The sequence below is a fragment of the Sciurus vulgaris genome (assembly GCF_902686455.1).
Source record: "Sciurus vulgaris genome assembly, chromosome: 8".
Classification (NCBI taxonomy): Eukaryota; Metazoa; Chordata; class Mammalia; order Rodentia; family Sciuridae; genus Sciurus; species Sciurus vulgaris.
In genome coordinates this window covers 59117560-59133950 of record NC_136468.1, presented here as the reverse complement: position 1 = coordinate 59133950, position 16391 = coordinate 59117560, and the positions used below count along the sequence as shown (strand labels likewise).

At 33.8% G+C, this 16391-nt stretch overlaps 1 protein-coding gene across 1 annotated transcript in view; it reads right to left on the bottom strand.

Moving 5' to 3' along the window:
• Nucleotides 1–16391, bottom strand: part of SEMA3E (semaphorin 3E) — a 282400-nt gene that overhangs the window by 96003 nt on the left and 170006 nt on the right. The window contains exons 3-4 of the mRNA XM_079150556.1: nt 10229–10288; nt 7963–8082 (exon numbers count right to left, since the gene is read on the bottom strand). Of these exons, the coding sequence (XP_079006682.1) occupies nt 7963–8082; nt 10229–10288 (180 nt within the window). The remainder of the gene's footprint in view (nt 1–7962; nt 8083–10228; nt 10289–16391) is intronic.

The window sequence follows — 16391 nt, the reverse complement described above, 5'->3', positions numbered from 1 at the left end:
AAGAAAAGGCTCAAATTTCCAAATGCTGACTAATAGTGAAGTGTTATTTTAGAGTAGAAGCTGAAAGTAGTAGGTTCAATCTTGAGGTGACTACAAGTGGTCTGTGGGAAGAATGAAATTCAGTGAATCCTCAAAAGCAACAGGCTTACATCCCTTCCAAGAAGAAAATGCTGAAAGTAGAAAACAAATTAAGAAAGGCAAAAAGAGAGTCAAGGAATAAGGCACATCTAATTCATAGCCAATTGCCAACATGAAGAAGAAACACGAGCTCTAAAACCTGAAGTTATGTGTCTATTCTGACCCACACTTCCCTCCCAAAGTTCAGGAAGGGTAATTCTATGTAAAAGTAAATTGTCTAGTAGGAAAAAGATTCTAGTATAATCCAGTATGATGTTAAAAGAGAAAAAGAATAAGGATCATATTAACAGTGCCACAAGCACTGAAAGCTCATCAAAAGACATGTCAGAAAACAGAACTGAAGTATTTCAACAGAAGCTAAAATACATTAAGAAAAGGATAGCAAACATTGACGCAAAAATTCTCAACAAAATTTTAAGAAATCGCATACAAAAATATATTAAAAAGATAGTGAACCACGATCAAATGCCTTTTATCCCAGGGATGCAAGGTTGGTTCAACATCTGGAAATCAATAAATGTTATTCACCATATCAACAGACTAAAAGTTAAGAATCACATGATTATTTCAATAGATGCAGAAAAAGCATTCCATAAAATACAGCATCCCTTCATGCTCAAAACACTAGAAAAAATCGGGGTAGTGGGAACATTCCTTAACATTGTAAAGGCCATCTACACTAAGCCCATGGCCAATATCATTCTAAATGGTGAAAAACTGAAAGCATTCCCCCTAAAAACTGGAACAAGGCAGGGATGCCCTCTTTCACCACTTCTATTCAACATCATTCTTGAGACTCTAGCCAGAGCAATTAGACAAACCAAAGAAATTAAAGGGATACGAATTGGAAAAGAAGAACTCAAACTATCCCTGTTTGCTGATGACATGATTATATATTTAGAGGAACCTGGAAATTCGACCAGAAAACTCTTAGAACTCATAAGTGAATTCAGTAAGTAGCAGGTTACAAGATCAATGCTCATAAATCCAATGAATTTTTATACATAAGTGATGAATCTTCAGAAAGAGAAATTAGGAAAACTACCCCATTCACAATAGCCTCGAAAAAAATAAAATACTTGGGAATCAATCTCACAAAAGAGGTGAAAGACCTCTACAATGAGAACTATACAACACTAAAGAAAGAAATTAAAGAAAACCTTAGAAGATGGAAAGATCTTCCATGTTCTTGGATAGGCAGAATTAATGTTGTCAAAATGGCCAAAAGTGCTATACAGATTCAATGCAATTCCAATTAAAATGCCAATGATGTACTTTACAGAAATAGAGCAAGCAATTGTGAAATTCATCTGGAAGAATAAGAAACCCATAATAGCTAAAGCAATCCTCAGTAGAAAGAGCAAAGCAGTGGGTATCGCAATACCAGATCTTCAACTCTATTACAAAGCAATAGTAACAAAAACGGCATGGTATTGGTACCAAAATAGACAGGTAGATCAACGATATAGAATAGAGGACATGGACACAAACCCAAATAAATACAATTTTCTCATACTAGACAAAGGTTCCAAGAATATGCAATGGAGAAAAGATAGCCTCTTCAACAAATGGTGCTGGGAAAACTGGAAAACCATATGCAACAGAATGAAATTAAACCCCTATCTCTCATCCTGCACAAAACTCAACTCACAATGGATCAAGGACCTTGAAATCAGACCAGAGACCCTGCATCTTATAGAAGAAAAAGTCCAAACCTTCTACTTGTTGGCTTAGGATCAGACTTCCTTAACAGGACTCCCGTAGCACAAGAAATAAAAGCTAGAGTCAACCACTGGGATAGATTCAAACTAAAAAGCTTTCTCTCAGCAAAGGAAACTATCGGCAATGTGAAGAGAGAGCCTACAGAGTGGGAGAATATCTTTGCCACTCATACTTCAGATAGAGCGCTAATTTCCAGAATCTATAAAGAACTCAAAAACTCTACACCAAGAATACAAATAATCCAATCAACAAGTGGGCTAAGGAAATGAACAGACACTTCACAGAAGAAAATGTACAAGCAATCAACAGATATATGAAAAAATGTTCAACATCTCTAGTAATAAGAGAAATGCAAATCAAAACTATCCTAAGATTCCATCTCACCCCAATTTGAATGGCGGTTATCAAGAACACAAGCAACAATAGGTGTTGGCGAGGATGTGGGGAAAAAGGTACTCTCATACATTGCTTGTGGGGTTGCAAATTAGTGCAGCCACTCTGGAAAGCAGTATGGAGATTCCTCAGAATGCTTGGAATGGAACCACCATTTGACCCAGCTATCCCACTCCTTGGCCTATACCCAAAGGACTTAAAATCAGCATACTACAGAGATACAGCCACATCAATTTTCATAGCTGCTCAATTCACCATAGCCTGATTGTGGAACCAACCTAGATGCCCTTCAGTTGATGAATGGATAAAGAAACTGTGGCATATATATACAATGGAATATTACTCCACCATGAAGAATGATAAAATTATGGCATTTGCAGGCAAATGGATGAAAATGGAGAATATCATGCTAAGTGAGATAAGCCAGTCTCAAAAAACTAAAGGACAAATTATCTCCCTGATAACCGGATGAGGACACATAATGGGGGGTAGGAGGGGTTAGCGTTAGGGTTAGGGTTAGATTTAGGGTTAGGGATAAGGAGGGTGGTAAGCATGGAGGAAGGAAGGACTGTATAGAGGGAAAAGAGGGGTGGGAGGGGTGGGGGGAAGGGAAAAAATAACAGAATGAATCAAGCAACATTGCCTATGTAAATTTATGATTTTTAATAAAAAAATATTTGTACTATAAAATGCATAAAAAAAGATAAATCAGATTAAAAAAAAGGATAGCAGAATAAGAGAGCAACATAGCTTAAAGTTAGAAACATTCAGAGATTCAGAGATGACATGATAGAACTTGGAAAAGATTTTGAAATAAAAAATATATTGAATGGAAGCATAAACTAGGAGAATATAAAAGCAGAACAAAAAAGTTTTTTCTGTCATAGTAATACATTTTTTCACTACTCCTGAATCTTCCCTATATTTCTTTTTCTTAACTATTTTATTTCTTAATACAACAGACAATATTACTGTGGTTATTCAGTTACTTCTTAATCTCTTGTCTTATTATCTATCACCTTGCTGAAACTGTCCTGTCTATACCACTGATGATAAAAACTTTATTTTCCTGTCACAGTGTTATTCTGAGTTCATGCTAACCTGATTTTAACATCTCTATCTTCTCATTCTCTGCTTACATTGATATCAGACATTCTACTGTCACCTAAATAATGGACTTTTCCAAGTTATTTTGAGAAAGTGAGCAGGAGAAAAGGAGAGTTAGAGAAGGAATAAGACAGAGGAGACAGATTTCCTCAGAGGAGACCATCACCCCTACCCACAGATTTCAAAAACTCAATACATTCTGATAACAACTACTCCTAGCTCCAGACTCAATGTTTCAAATAATTATACAGGAAATAATAATAATACTGAGCTTTGTTATACTCTCATAAAAACCTACTCTGTTTCCAGAGCTCCCTCTTGCTCTTAAAGGTTGCATCTCTTACCAAAGTGAGATAAAATTTGAATTGTTTTTAATTCCCTTTCATCTGCAATATCTGATAAAATGCTGTTGAATAATTTCGCCTGATAAACAGCATCTCCTTCAGTTTCACGCTTCCTTTTCTCTGCTATTGCAAAGACATTGTTCAGTACCTTCGTATTCTCTAATAAAGACTCTTATAAAAGCCTTCTTGAATTTCTTTCTGCCTTTCATCCCTCCCTGCTTGAATCAATCCAAATATTATTAATGTCATGTCAATCAAGTACTCTGTTCAAACTTGTTCAAGTTCTCTACACTGTCTTTAAAAATAACTTCTAAATACCACTGTCTAGTATTAAAATCCTCCACCAATTTGTCCCAGATTTATCTCCTGCTGTTCCCAAGCAACTAGATAAATATCTGCAGACCCATCCCATAGATGGCTGCCTCTGAGTTTTTTAATCAAAGTACTTGCCTATAAAGATTTGTAATGTTTCATTCCCTCATGTAAAGTGACATCAAGCCTCCAAATGGTGTGTTTTGGGAATAAATCTCTTAACTGCTCTTACTGTATGGTCACAAGTTCCTCTTATGACATAAAGGTAATTCTTCTCAAAATATATCATATTTGATGTTTAGATAATTATATGAGAAATTATCTTGGTCATAAATATTTGAATATTGTTTAAATAATATTCAACTATATTAAAAGATTCTAATGAGTTAACTACTTAATTTATATTAAATACTTAGGTAAGTATATGAGACAAAATATTCAACATCATGCATGTTTCAGTTCTGCTAATGCTAGCACAACTTGTCTGGACAAACTTTTCCACAGATAGTGACAAATTATGTTTTTTAAAAAAAGTTGAAAACCAACTATTGAAGGCGCTTGAGCTTAGTTAAGAACAAACTGGAGAGTTTTTCAGTTGAGGATATTCTCTCATTCATGTGGAGACAAATGGCAAGAACTCAAGTAGAAAGTCACAGATTTATCACCTTTTATAGTCATAGAGCCAGACTTAAAGTGTAGGATCGGTGTAAAATAAGGGAATATATCTAGAAAACTTGAAGAGGTCATTATCTCCCAAACCTTCGATATATGCCTGAATTATATATGCAAGCAGACCATGAAAGTTGTGGTTAGAAAATTGAAAATACTGGCATCTGCCCATTGCAAGGGAGTTTTGAGTACAGTCCAGCCAAGTAAGGTACCTTCTAGAACAAAAATCAACCCTCTTCAAAATATAATAGAATTCAGAATCTTGAAAACATATAATCTATAATGTCAAGTACACAATAAAAATTACTATTGCTGCAAAGAAATACAAGATTCATAGTCAAGAGAAAAAGAAATTAAGCTAAACTGTTCTTAATGATCAGAAGTGAGAGTTAGCATATAAGGACTTTAAAACTGCTGTTCAAAACATATTTGAGAACTTTAAGGAAAATATAATCATAATGAATAAAAATAGTGTAGAATATAAAAAATGGAAACTACGAAAATAGTTCTGGAACTGAAAAGTGTAACATGCATATGGAACATTTTTTTCTATTTTTCACAGACTGCATTTTGATTCATTGTACACAAATGGGGTACATTATTTCATTTCTATGGTTGTGCACAATGTAGATTCATACCATTTGTGTAATCACACATGTACATAGGGTAATGAGGTCTGTCTCATTCCACCATTTTTCATACCCCCCCCCTCATTTCTCTCTACATAAAGTTCCTCCATTGGAGAATATCATGCTAAGTGAAATAAGCCAATTCCAAAAAAACCAAAGGCCTAATGTTTTCCCTGATAAGTGGATGATGATATATAATGGGGTTGGGGGAGGTAGGGAGTGAGAGAGAAGAATGGAGGAACTTTAGATTATGTATGGAACATTAATGAGTTGAACTTTACAGAACTTTACAGCATATTGGAGATATAAGCACAGAAAAAAAAAATGAAGTCATCTGTGATACAATGCCTAGAAGACTAACAAATATACATACATACTGGAGTTCAAATATATGCATACTGAATATATGCATACACACACATAAGAAAAGCAAAGAGTGAATGAATGAGGCAGAAAATTATGTAAAGATATAATGGCCCAAAATTTACAAAACTCGAATTTATGCATGCAAGAACATTGGTATCCTAACAATTATAGATACAATTTCCCCTGCCACCTCTATACACAAAGTCACACTATAGAAAAACTGCTGAAAAGCAAACATAAAATTTTGGAAGATAAAACAGTTATAAATAGATTAACATCAAATGAGTGAAACATTAATTTACATTTAAAAGGAGCTTAAAAGACAATAAAACATTTTCAAAATGTTAAAAGAAAAAAAAAATGTAACTATTAAACCAGAGTCCTATATCCAGAGGAAATATTCTTTAAAAATAAAGGTCTTCTCACATCAATGAAAACCAAGAGAATTGTCATTAGCAGTTCTACACCACACCATGTACACGTTCTAACTTTGTACATTTATATATATATATATATATATATGTATGTATATATAATCTGATATATATGTAAAATTTCAATATAATCTAATCTTATACTAACCTGATTTGTCATCTACATCTCTGTCTCAATTTCTCCTACTATATCATTTGTATTTCTTTAAAATACACTGTGATTCATTTATGTATGCTACTGAACTTTAATCATGTAGCATGGCAAGTTAACATTCAAAATATCTTAATTAATCATCTTCCTTGTAAGGATAGATAACAGCTGAAGTACCTCAATCAGAGGCAGTCTCCAGAGGCAGCTATTAAGTACTTTGGTATTACTAATTATATTTGTATCTTAGCCTTAACTAGTATAAGGAGTCTCAGAAATAATTTTTCAGTGCTGTAGTGAATGGCGTTTTCCTTGTTTGCTAGACACATTTTATAGTCAGTGCTAACTCTTAATAAATAGAATATGAGTATCAAGGGCTATTTGTCTATAGAATATCTAGAAATCTATTTTATCTGTGCCCCCTCTTAATGTAGGATTATGATTCTAACCAAAAAGAAAGGTAACGATTCCTGACAATGGAATATACTTCAAATACTTCATGGTAAAATGGTGATTACGATACTTCAAAGTGTAAAAATTAATAAGAGCAAAGAATCCAACCAGCTTGAAGAAACAGATTTCATAGTTGGTTTTTGAGCCTGCTTGTGAGTAAATGTTATATATGAGTGGTAAAAATCAGTTGAAATTTGCTTCAATTCCCATTTCACACCATATCACCTAGTCTTAGGGACTCAGGGAAAGAAATGTACATCTTTTTCCCACTAATATATATATCTTAAGTCAGCTTGAAATTCTCCCCTCTCCTCCAGTCTTCAACTCACCTGTCTGGGAAAAAGTAGTTACAGAATCAACAAGTCTTTGCATGTCCTTTGTAAAATACGAAATGTAGAATTTATGTATATAAATTATTTGTGTTAATGTTTGTGTGTGTCTGTTATGGTTTAGATATGAGGTGTCCCCCAAAAGCTCATGTATGAGACAATGCAAGGACATTCAGAGGCAAAATTATTAGATTATGAGGTGTGTAACCAAGTTAGTAAATTAATCCACTGATATGTATTAACTATAGGGTGACTACAGGCAGAGAGGGTGTGGCTAGAGGAACAGATCACTGAGGGTGTTTTGGGGGTTTACATTTTGGTCTTTGTGAGCAAAGCTCTCTCTCTGTTTCTGGTTGCCATGTGTTGAGCTACTTTCTTCCACCATACCCTTTTACTCTGATGCTCTGCCTTATCTTGGGCCCAGCGCTATAGAGTCAGTGACTATGGATTGAATCTCTGAAACCATGAGCCAAAATAAACTTTTCCTCCTTTAAATTGTTCTTTTCAAGACTTTTGGTCATGGCAATGCAAAAGTTAATTAAAACAGTAAACATATATATATTTATCTCTATCTATATACACTCACATATATTCCACTTTCATAGATAAGTTAATAAAAATATACATTAGAACACAATAGGGAACACGGTTTGATTTTAAGAACTGCTTTTTTATGTGAACAAATTAAGCAAATAAAATTGTTCAGTGAATGAATACATAAAGAATTAATCAGTTCACAGATTTATAACTGATAAGGGTTTTAAAGGTCCAGAGAGCATTTCTCTATCTGGAACAAAATAAATCAGTGCACTTTTACTGTTTCTATCTTTCTGAGGAAGAACTACTACAAGCTTTGTTTTAAAACAAAGTTATTTTACGTATCACTTTTATTGGTGGCAGTGAATGATATTATCTTACCTCCAAATGGTATCCAACTCTGATGAAGGCACAAAGTGGGTCAAAAGCTCCAGTACCACAGGTCAGAAGGTGTGTCCTATTATAATGATGTAAAACCCGAACATAATTTGCACATTCACTCTAAAGCAGAATCAAAATGAAAGAAATTGGTTAGTGTGATACAAATGTTTAGCCTTTTGGATTTTGTTTTCTCTAACCCTTTATCCTACCTCCTCTTTTACCATAAGTTGCCTTCAGGGGAGGGTCACAGGGGGCAGATAAGAAAAAGATAAAGGAAGAATAAACCAGGGTGACACACATTTTAGCGCAGAAGTGTGAATTCCATTTTATAATAGAAGCAAAGCATTTTTCTTGTATTCTAGATCACAATTTTCTTTTTTAAAGCACTGCTTAGAAATGTATTCAGGCAAAAAAATGTGCATGGCAAAATGTTCCTGTATGTAATTAAGTTATTCCCAATGCTGTTATTTTTAAAAATAACATAAACAATGAATCAACACAAGATTGGAAAACTAAATATTAGAGAAGGTTTCATTATTCAGAAGGAAATACATGCATGTAGGGCATTACAGAATTTTGATATCTGGAAAATATGACTTATGTCCTCAAATCCACAAATTCATATAAATCATTTTTAAGAGGATTTTCAAATAAATAAAAAACTAACCAATGGAAATAACATCTCACTTTTAAGGCATCTTTTAAGATTACTATAGCTGTGAGATTACTATCCATGTTTCAATGAGCTTTTTCTAGGAAGGATCAGACAGTAAACATTTCATTTGCTGGGCCATCTGATCTCTGGTGCAATGACTCATTTCTGCAGCTATAGTACGAAACAACCATAGGTAAAACAAAAATGAACATGTGTGTCTGTGTTCCCATAAAACTCAACAAACACCAACTACAGGCTGCATTGGACCCAGAAGCTTCAGTTTATTAACACTAGTTTTGAATGTCAGCTTTTTGAGCACCTTATTTGAGTCCTTATTTTACATATCATTGCATTCCCCAATCAAACACAGTATCTATAAGATACATGCTTAAGAACACTTTAATACACTAGTTATAGTGAAGTTTTATGATTAAGACATTGAATACCAAAATATTTAGAATTGTTTCAAAACCAATTTGACTAGTTAATTCAAACTCCCTCTTGGAAAATTAGGCATTACTATTTCATTAAAAATAAATTAGGAAAGAAATACTAAACTCTTTAAATGTCAAATATTACTTTGAAATTAATATATGAATCATTAAATGCAAAGTTGTATAAGGACAGGTTGTGATTTCAACACTTTAAGGTCTCCTATAACAATATTAGGATGGAAAGACAAGCAGATTCACTTTACTGTAAGTGATTCTTATGACATCATATGGATGTTCCTTTAAAAGAATAAGGAACTAAACTGATTGTTCAGGGCACAGATATATTATTTAATTTCCCACTCTTAAAACATTTTATTCTGTAAATGAGCTGTGTTGTTGATAAAATCTGATCTTTCAGACATGATGAAAATATTCTGTCCTGAGATTTCTGTAAGTACTTGCTTTTCTTCTGTTGACACTGTCACCTCTTAAAGAGTGAGCCAATTAGGCCACATTTTGGCTCAGTTGAGCTTAGAGTGACATGGTCTAAGAGTATGTTCAATTAGTCAGCATCATGCTGTGGGCTAAGGCAGCAAGAATGTGTTAACTCAGTCCTTGGCTATGACCCAGTTGCTACAGAGAATTAAGAACTGGTGCTCTGTGTTAGTCATTTAAATGGCATTTTCTTTCCCTAGTAAGAAAGGATAAATTCAAAGAGAGTGAGAGATGCAGTCCTTCCTCCCAGATGTGCACTACATTAGATCAGCCACCCACTCCTAGTAACTGAAGTCCTTGCACTTCTGTTGCAGTGTGTCAGGGATGGTTCCATTTACAAGCTTCACAGAAGCTATGCAGAAATGGGATGTTGCTTCTTATACTAGGAAAGACCCTAAAAACATTTTGAAAGCAGTAAAGCATATTTATTGCCTTTGTCTCCTCACACTTTGTGTTCTTGCTCCTCTAGAACTGGATGACAGCTCAGCTCCTTTCAACTCTACATTGAAATTAATTTTTATATAATTTTAGATTTACTATATGTATATATTTACATTTCTCTTCATGAACCAAATTGCATTTATGTTTTCCAAGATCAAATAAAATTTAAATGACTCAGTCCTTTGTACTTGATCAGGAATATATGTGACGATTTGTGCAATTTGCAATCAATAGTACTTACTGCGTCTTTTCCTTTCATTATGCATTCTTCTATTTTTACGGCTGTACTAGGCCAGTGTATCTGAAAGAGAAGATAATGTACTATTATGGCATCTGCATATAAAAATAAACCACACTGAAAAACCATTTCATTTTCTTCTACAATCCAATGTTTCCATTTTGTTCTGTTTCCTGAGAAGATAAAATAAGATGTTACCATCTTCACATAATTATTTGCACAATAAGAAACTTATCTTTGACTTTTTACTTCATCCTGCTCCCTCTCCCCCTCTCCACCAACACATGCCATAATCTTTTTGTAGCTTCAGTCCTTCCAGGCTGGTCACCCTTCAACCAGCCCTTCTCTGTATTTAACCTGCTGAACCCTCTGCCTTCAGTCTTTCTCCTGAACCCTACTGCATTTTTACTATGTAGCACAGAAACTGGTGTGTAATGGACTAAATAATCCTTGCTGAACAAAAGGATCAAGGATGAGTGACTCTTTACATACTAATTTATAATGCATCACCTGTTAATACACCACACTCTATCTTTGATTCTTATTTAAAACATCATTTATCAGTTTCTAACTGAATTTCAGAACGTTTTCATTTATATTTCAAGTTTCTTGGCTTCCTTCTTAAAAGGAGAGTGTATCAAATACATCTTTTTCTTCGCTAGCAATAGCTAGCAATTTGCTGAGATCACAGGCAGAAATCCATTAGAACTTATTCCACCAATTTGACTGTGATATTTAATTTATCTTTAAGGAAATCATTTTCTTTGTAATTTTCTTTTCTCAGACTCCTTTTCCCCTATTTTTGCTTACACCGTAAAATCAATCATACTATATGCCAGACATTGTGTTAATAACTTAGTTTTTTTTATTTTGCTTTGTAAATTCGTGTGCAGATTTTTGTTATAGTACTCAAGTCATGGCTCACTATCATCACTGGTCTTGAAAGGCCCTTTTCTTATTTTGACTGATTATTTCCATCTCTTTCCACCCTCTGCATTCTACTTATATTGCTCCAGGATATAACTATTTTATCTTCCTACTGGGTACATTTTTGTTTGTTTGCAGCATATATTTTTCAAGTATATACTACCACTTTTGTGCATATGTTTCTAATTTATGTAAATGACATTGAATTTTATACCTTATATTTTATCATCTTTTTCACTAAGAACTGGGTTTTAAATAGTCTCCATAGTCTTCTGTGCCCATCTGGTCTGTCATTTCTGATTGTTTTGTAATGACCGGGGTATGCATCTCACACATTTTCTTATCTACTCTTCCAGGGATGAATGCCCAGATGGTCTCCAAATCTCTACCACATCAACATTGTTAACCTCTTTGCACAAGCTTTCTTGGGATATGGGTAAGAATACCATTGGTATGTATAACCAGGAGAGGAATTACTGAGTGCTCAGGTAAGCAGACATTGATCTGCAAATGTAGTGTCAGGCTGCTGTCCAGAATGGCAGCATGTCTATACCAGCAATCCAACATCCCCAATCCTCACTTGGCATTATCAATAGTATAATTTTTGTGCTAAGCATTTTAAATACAATAGCTAATGTAATCTTTATCAACTTTATCAAAGAAATGGTATTATCCAGAAAGCTTCTTTAAAAAAACAAAAAGCCTATTTCTCTATGCAAATCAATGAAACCATAAATGTATATAGATGGAAAAAAAGGATTCTGATCCATTTGAGTAACTGTAGCAATTTGTAGGTTCTCAGATATTTCTTGTGCCTTGAGAACTTAAACTTCCTAGCTAATAGCTTATCCTCACATGTGCTAGGCCAATCTCCCTCTCCCACCAAAATGCAAAAGCTCAGTCTGCACCCTTTCTTGTGTCCGTCTCAGAATTCCATGGCGGCATCGTCTCATGCTAATGTGTCATTTTTGTGGACTTTCCTGGTTAGATCATGATGGACTCTATCTTTGAGGGATTCTGGTTCTCAACAGAACACTCTACATGTCTTGTTTTGTTTCTGTTTGTTTGATTTTCATTACCTCCAGTAAAGCGGGGTTATATCACAATTACTTTGGTTCCCTCCCTTTTTGCAGGCAATCACCTTATGTTGCCAAGTTAACGTTATGGTGAAGGAGTAGAAATGTCCTAGCTAAGCAGCATGAACCTCTCAAAATATTGTACATATTTTTACACATATCTTCTTCCTTCTTAGGATGCTTAAGGATCCTTAGGAGTCTTGGTTAAAAAGGATCAGGTAGAGCCTACTACTACACAATGTTTGTTCTTGACAGACTATTTCTAGCCCTCCTAGTAAGCCATATTTTTTCTATCTTTCGCAAATTGTTCCCTTAAGGTCTCTTATCTTATATGTTCTCTCCCTATACCCATCACCATCCATTTTGTGCTCCATTAGCCCAGAAAAATGTTCTGGTTACCAAACTAAACATTAGATGTTGCTGACTGGGAAGTTCATTTTGATTTAATGAGCAAACATTTATTTTCGGTGTCCTAATTTGAAAAGGAGAAATCCTATGTGAAAATCCAGATTTTTGTTTTCTCTTAAAAATTTGAAAGACAAGCAACACTGGGTATATGCATACTTTGTGGGACAGTATTCCATTGGCATTAACATCTGAAGTCTTCTTTCAATGGGGCAGGTATTCCCTGACTGACTTCAGGGTTTTGTTTTGTTCTGTTTTGTTTAATTATGCAAATGGTCCCTGTAAACATTTTAGTTTTTGAAATTTGATGTTTATGTTTGAATTCCAAATATGTTCAAAATTTAAGGGGTTTTTGTTTTGTTTTAAGCTATGCCCCATAAAACATTATGTACGGTTATTATCCAAACATAAAAGAGGCTCATCACTTAAAAACAAATACAAATGCTGCCACACAATTACGAGTGGGAACTTAGAGTGGCATTTTATTATGATAATTATTATATGTTTATATTTATTATCATAAAAATAAGCACTCTGTGGTTTGAATCGTAGGTATAAAATATCATTTTGATGTTTGTGTTGGTACACTGAGTCCCAAAAAGCTTCTTGTTAACAATGTTCAGCATCAGTTGTTCTTTAACTTTCATAGTGCAGCATGTAACTTTTAAATGAAAGCACACGCATTTTTTTTATGTTGCCACAGAAGAACAAATACAAAGGATAAAAGTAGGGATATAAAATAAAACCTATTAAAAAAAAAAAACTAAAACACACATAAAATTCTAAAACTGATTTTATCAGTGAATCCCTCAGTGGATCATATATGAGTCAGGAAAGATGTCATATTAATATATCAATGTCAGTTTAGGTCGTAGCATTGCCTGAGCCTGAGGAGAGTTGGAAACACATTGTGAAGTATCGATATTAGAATTAAAGCTGCAAATACTGTAGACTTTACCTGATCTACTATTTTTGGGGAAAAAAAATGATTGCTCTGAGGGATAGATTTTTCTCAAATATTTCTAAGATCCATTCAACCTTGAGATTCAAGTTGGTTTGGGAACTATGATTTTATTGTGATGCATAAATTATTCAAATGGGTATTTAAGAATATGTACATGTATATACAGACTTTACATATAAAACAAAATGCAAGTTCATTTTAGGATCATCTGTCACTGGAAAGATTTTCATGATTAATTTACTTATCAACATGAATAAATTAGAGAACACCTCATCCATAATTCAGAGTAATGCATTATGTTCTTAATCTACTTATGTCAACAGGGATCTTCTTTTTAAAATATTAGCATCCCTTCTTACACTTTTTTCTTCATTATTTGAAATGATGACTCCTTTAAATTGTGTTTCCGGGCCATAATATTCTATATACTCTTAAATCACTGTTCATAAAGATCATTTCCAGGTAAACTACAGCAGTTCTGTACATCTTTTGACAGCTTTTAGTCCAGACTATTTGAAAAGTAGCTCAATGCATTTTTCTGATATGTGCAAGGCCCTGGGTTCTATCCTCAGCATCACAAAATGAATAAATAAATGAACAAATAAATAAATAATCAATCTGGAAAGGGAATCTCTTTCCAGGGTAAATGGAAGATATATTTCTTGATCAAGATAATAAAGATAATGTCTCTCTCTGATGTCAAAGGATGGACACATTTGCTAACAGCTCTCTTAAAGCCTCAGGTTTTTCTAGGCATGAGGTTCCTCAAATATAACCCTTTTCCACAGTGTGTGCAGTCTTCTGAGTCTGCTATGCATCACTCCCTGTGGGAGTTAGGGGCAAGGAAACTGATGGAAACATGAAGCTCTTGCAGCCTGCTGTGCCTGAGTAATAGAGTCCTTTGTCTCTGACCCAGGAGTCTAATGTTTTCTGACAGCATCTAGGAAACGGTGACAGGCTAACTTGTCTTGAATATGAGGTAAAATTTCAGATCCTTCACAGTTTTGACACAAACAAAAGATAATATACCATGTGACGATGAAGAAAATAAATGGCTTTTCTAAAATTGTCAGAATATGCATTGTTCCTAGCAGCAAACCTAATAATGGCAATCGCTCTAAGGATGACAAAACTATTCTTTCAGGCACATTTACCAAGTGTTCCACAACAAAAACCTTTCCTGATATCTTTTCAACAGATATTTCTCCCCTCCTTTGAGCCCCCATAGTGTTCTTGTTTTCTCTAAGACTACAATGATTTGTGTACTTAATTTTAGCTCTCTTATTACACTATAAATTACAGACGGCAAAGCAGTTACTTGTTTCTGTATGCCTACCAGGTCCTATCTGAACAACGCTTTAAACATACTCTCTGCTTAGTCAAAGTGTCTGCTAATTGACATGTATCAATCAACACACCTGTATAGCAGTAAACTTTGAGAGAGAAGATTCATTGACATGAAAATGTTGTTAATAAGTGGAAAGAAAAGGCTGTAGGATGTTGGCAATAATCTAAGCTTTCAAAGATAGGTAGGAACACTGAAGGCAGATAAAAGAATATTGACTGGATCATTCTGGGTAAATGGAAGGGAGAGAAGGAAATGAGTACACAGTGAACGCTCACCACAGCAAAATCCAATACATGGGAAACTTTTACTAAAATTTTATTGTTGTTTGGTTTGGGATTTTTTGTTCTTGTTTTTTTACCAGAATTTCAAAGGCTTAGGACTATAGTCAAATGTTAACTCAGGTGACAAAATATGACAAAGAAAGACTTCAGTGGAAATGGAAAGTTATCTTTTTAAAAGCCGTGATGTATAAATGTTCTTCCAAGCTAGTAAGAAAAATGATTTTCTTCATTTGTTTTGGCAGTCAGGATGTCTTTTGGTTCTGCTCCAGAGTTTAGCATCTACAAAACCCATAAAAATAAGCTATTTGTTCAGCACAAAACATTTTTAAAGGCAGTTAAACAACGGGGTGTCATGTTTTTTCCAAGTTCTCTGTACCAAAAAAAGTACAAAAAGCAAAAGGTTAAATACACATCATTTCATCACAATGCCCTACAATATAATTTAATCATCCCACTGCACATTAACAGGCCATTTACTATTCTTGCATATCTCAAAGGAAAAAAATAAGATAAAATATAAATTAAATTACAAAGTAATTTTTCTGGACTCCCTATTGAGTTTCATAATTATATCAGGATTAAGGATTTAACAGCTTATTGTTAAAAGATGTTATAACAGAGATTTAGGGTAGCAAAAACAAATTAACAAAGAAGAAACAATTTAACTGTCAAAAAATATTCCCTTCTATTTTAAAAAAATTAAATAAAGCTATCCAGTTAATGTAATCTATCTTCATAGAATATATTTCAGTGACTAAGACCCTATTATAATTTCATCTAATACTGTCTTCCTAATTCCATTATTTTAATGAAAATTCTTGTTTATATTTTGACTTTTCTTTCTACTTTTTTCATCTATGTACAATACCATCATTCATCACTGTACATTTTAATTATATATCCTACAAATATCATTAAAAGCAAAAAAAAAATATTTTTAATGCAGCACATTAAAGTAATCCTAATGGCTCATAAATGGTAGTCTTTAACCTCACATACATTATCAGTATTAGTGTTTATGCCTTTTCACTTAATTATAATTACTGTCATTATTCAAGTAGTTTATATGTCACAATTATAATTTTTTGGACTACGGACTAAATCTGTACACGAAAGGCCAATTCTCCAAAGCATCTGAGCTAAAACATTATAACACAAACATTAG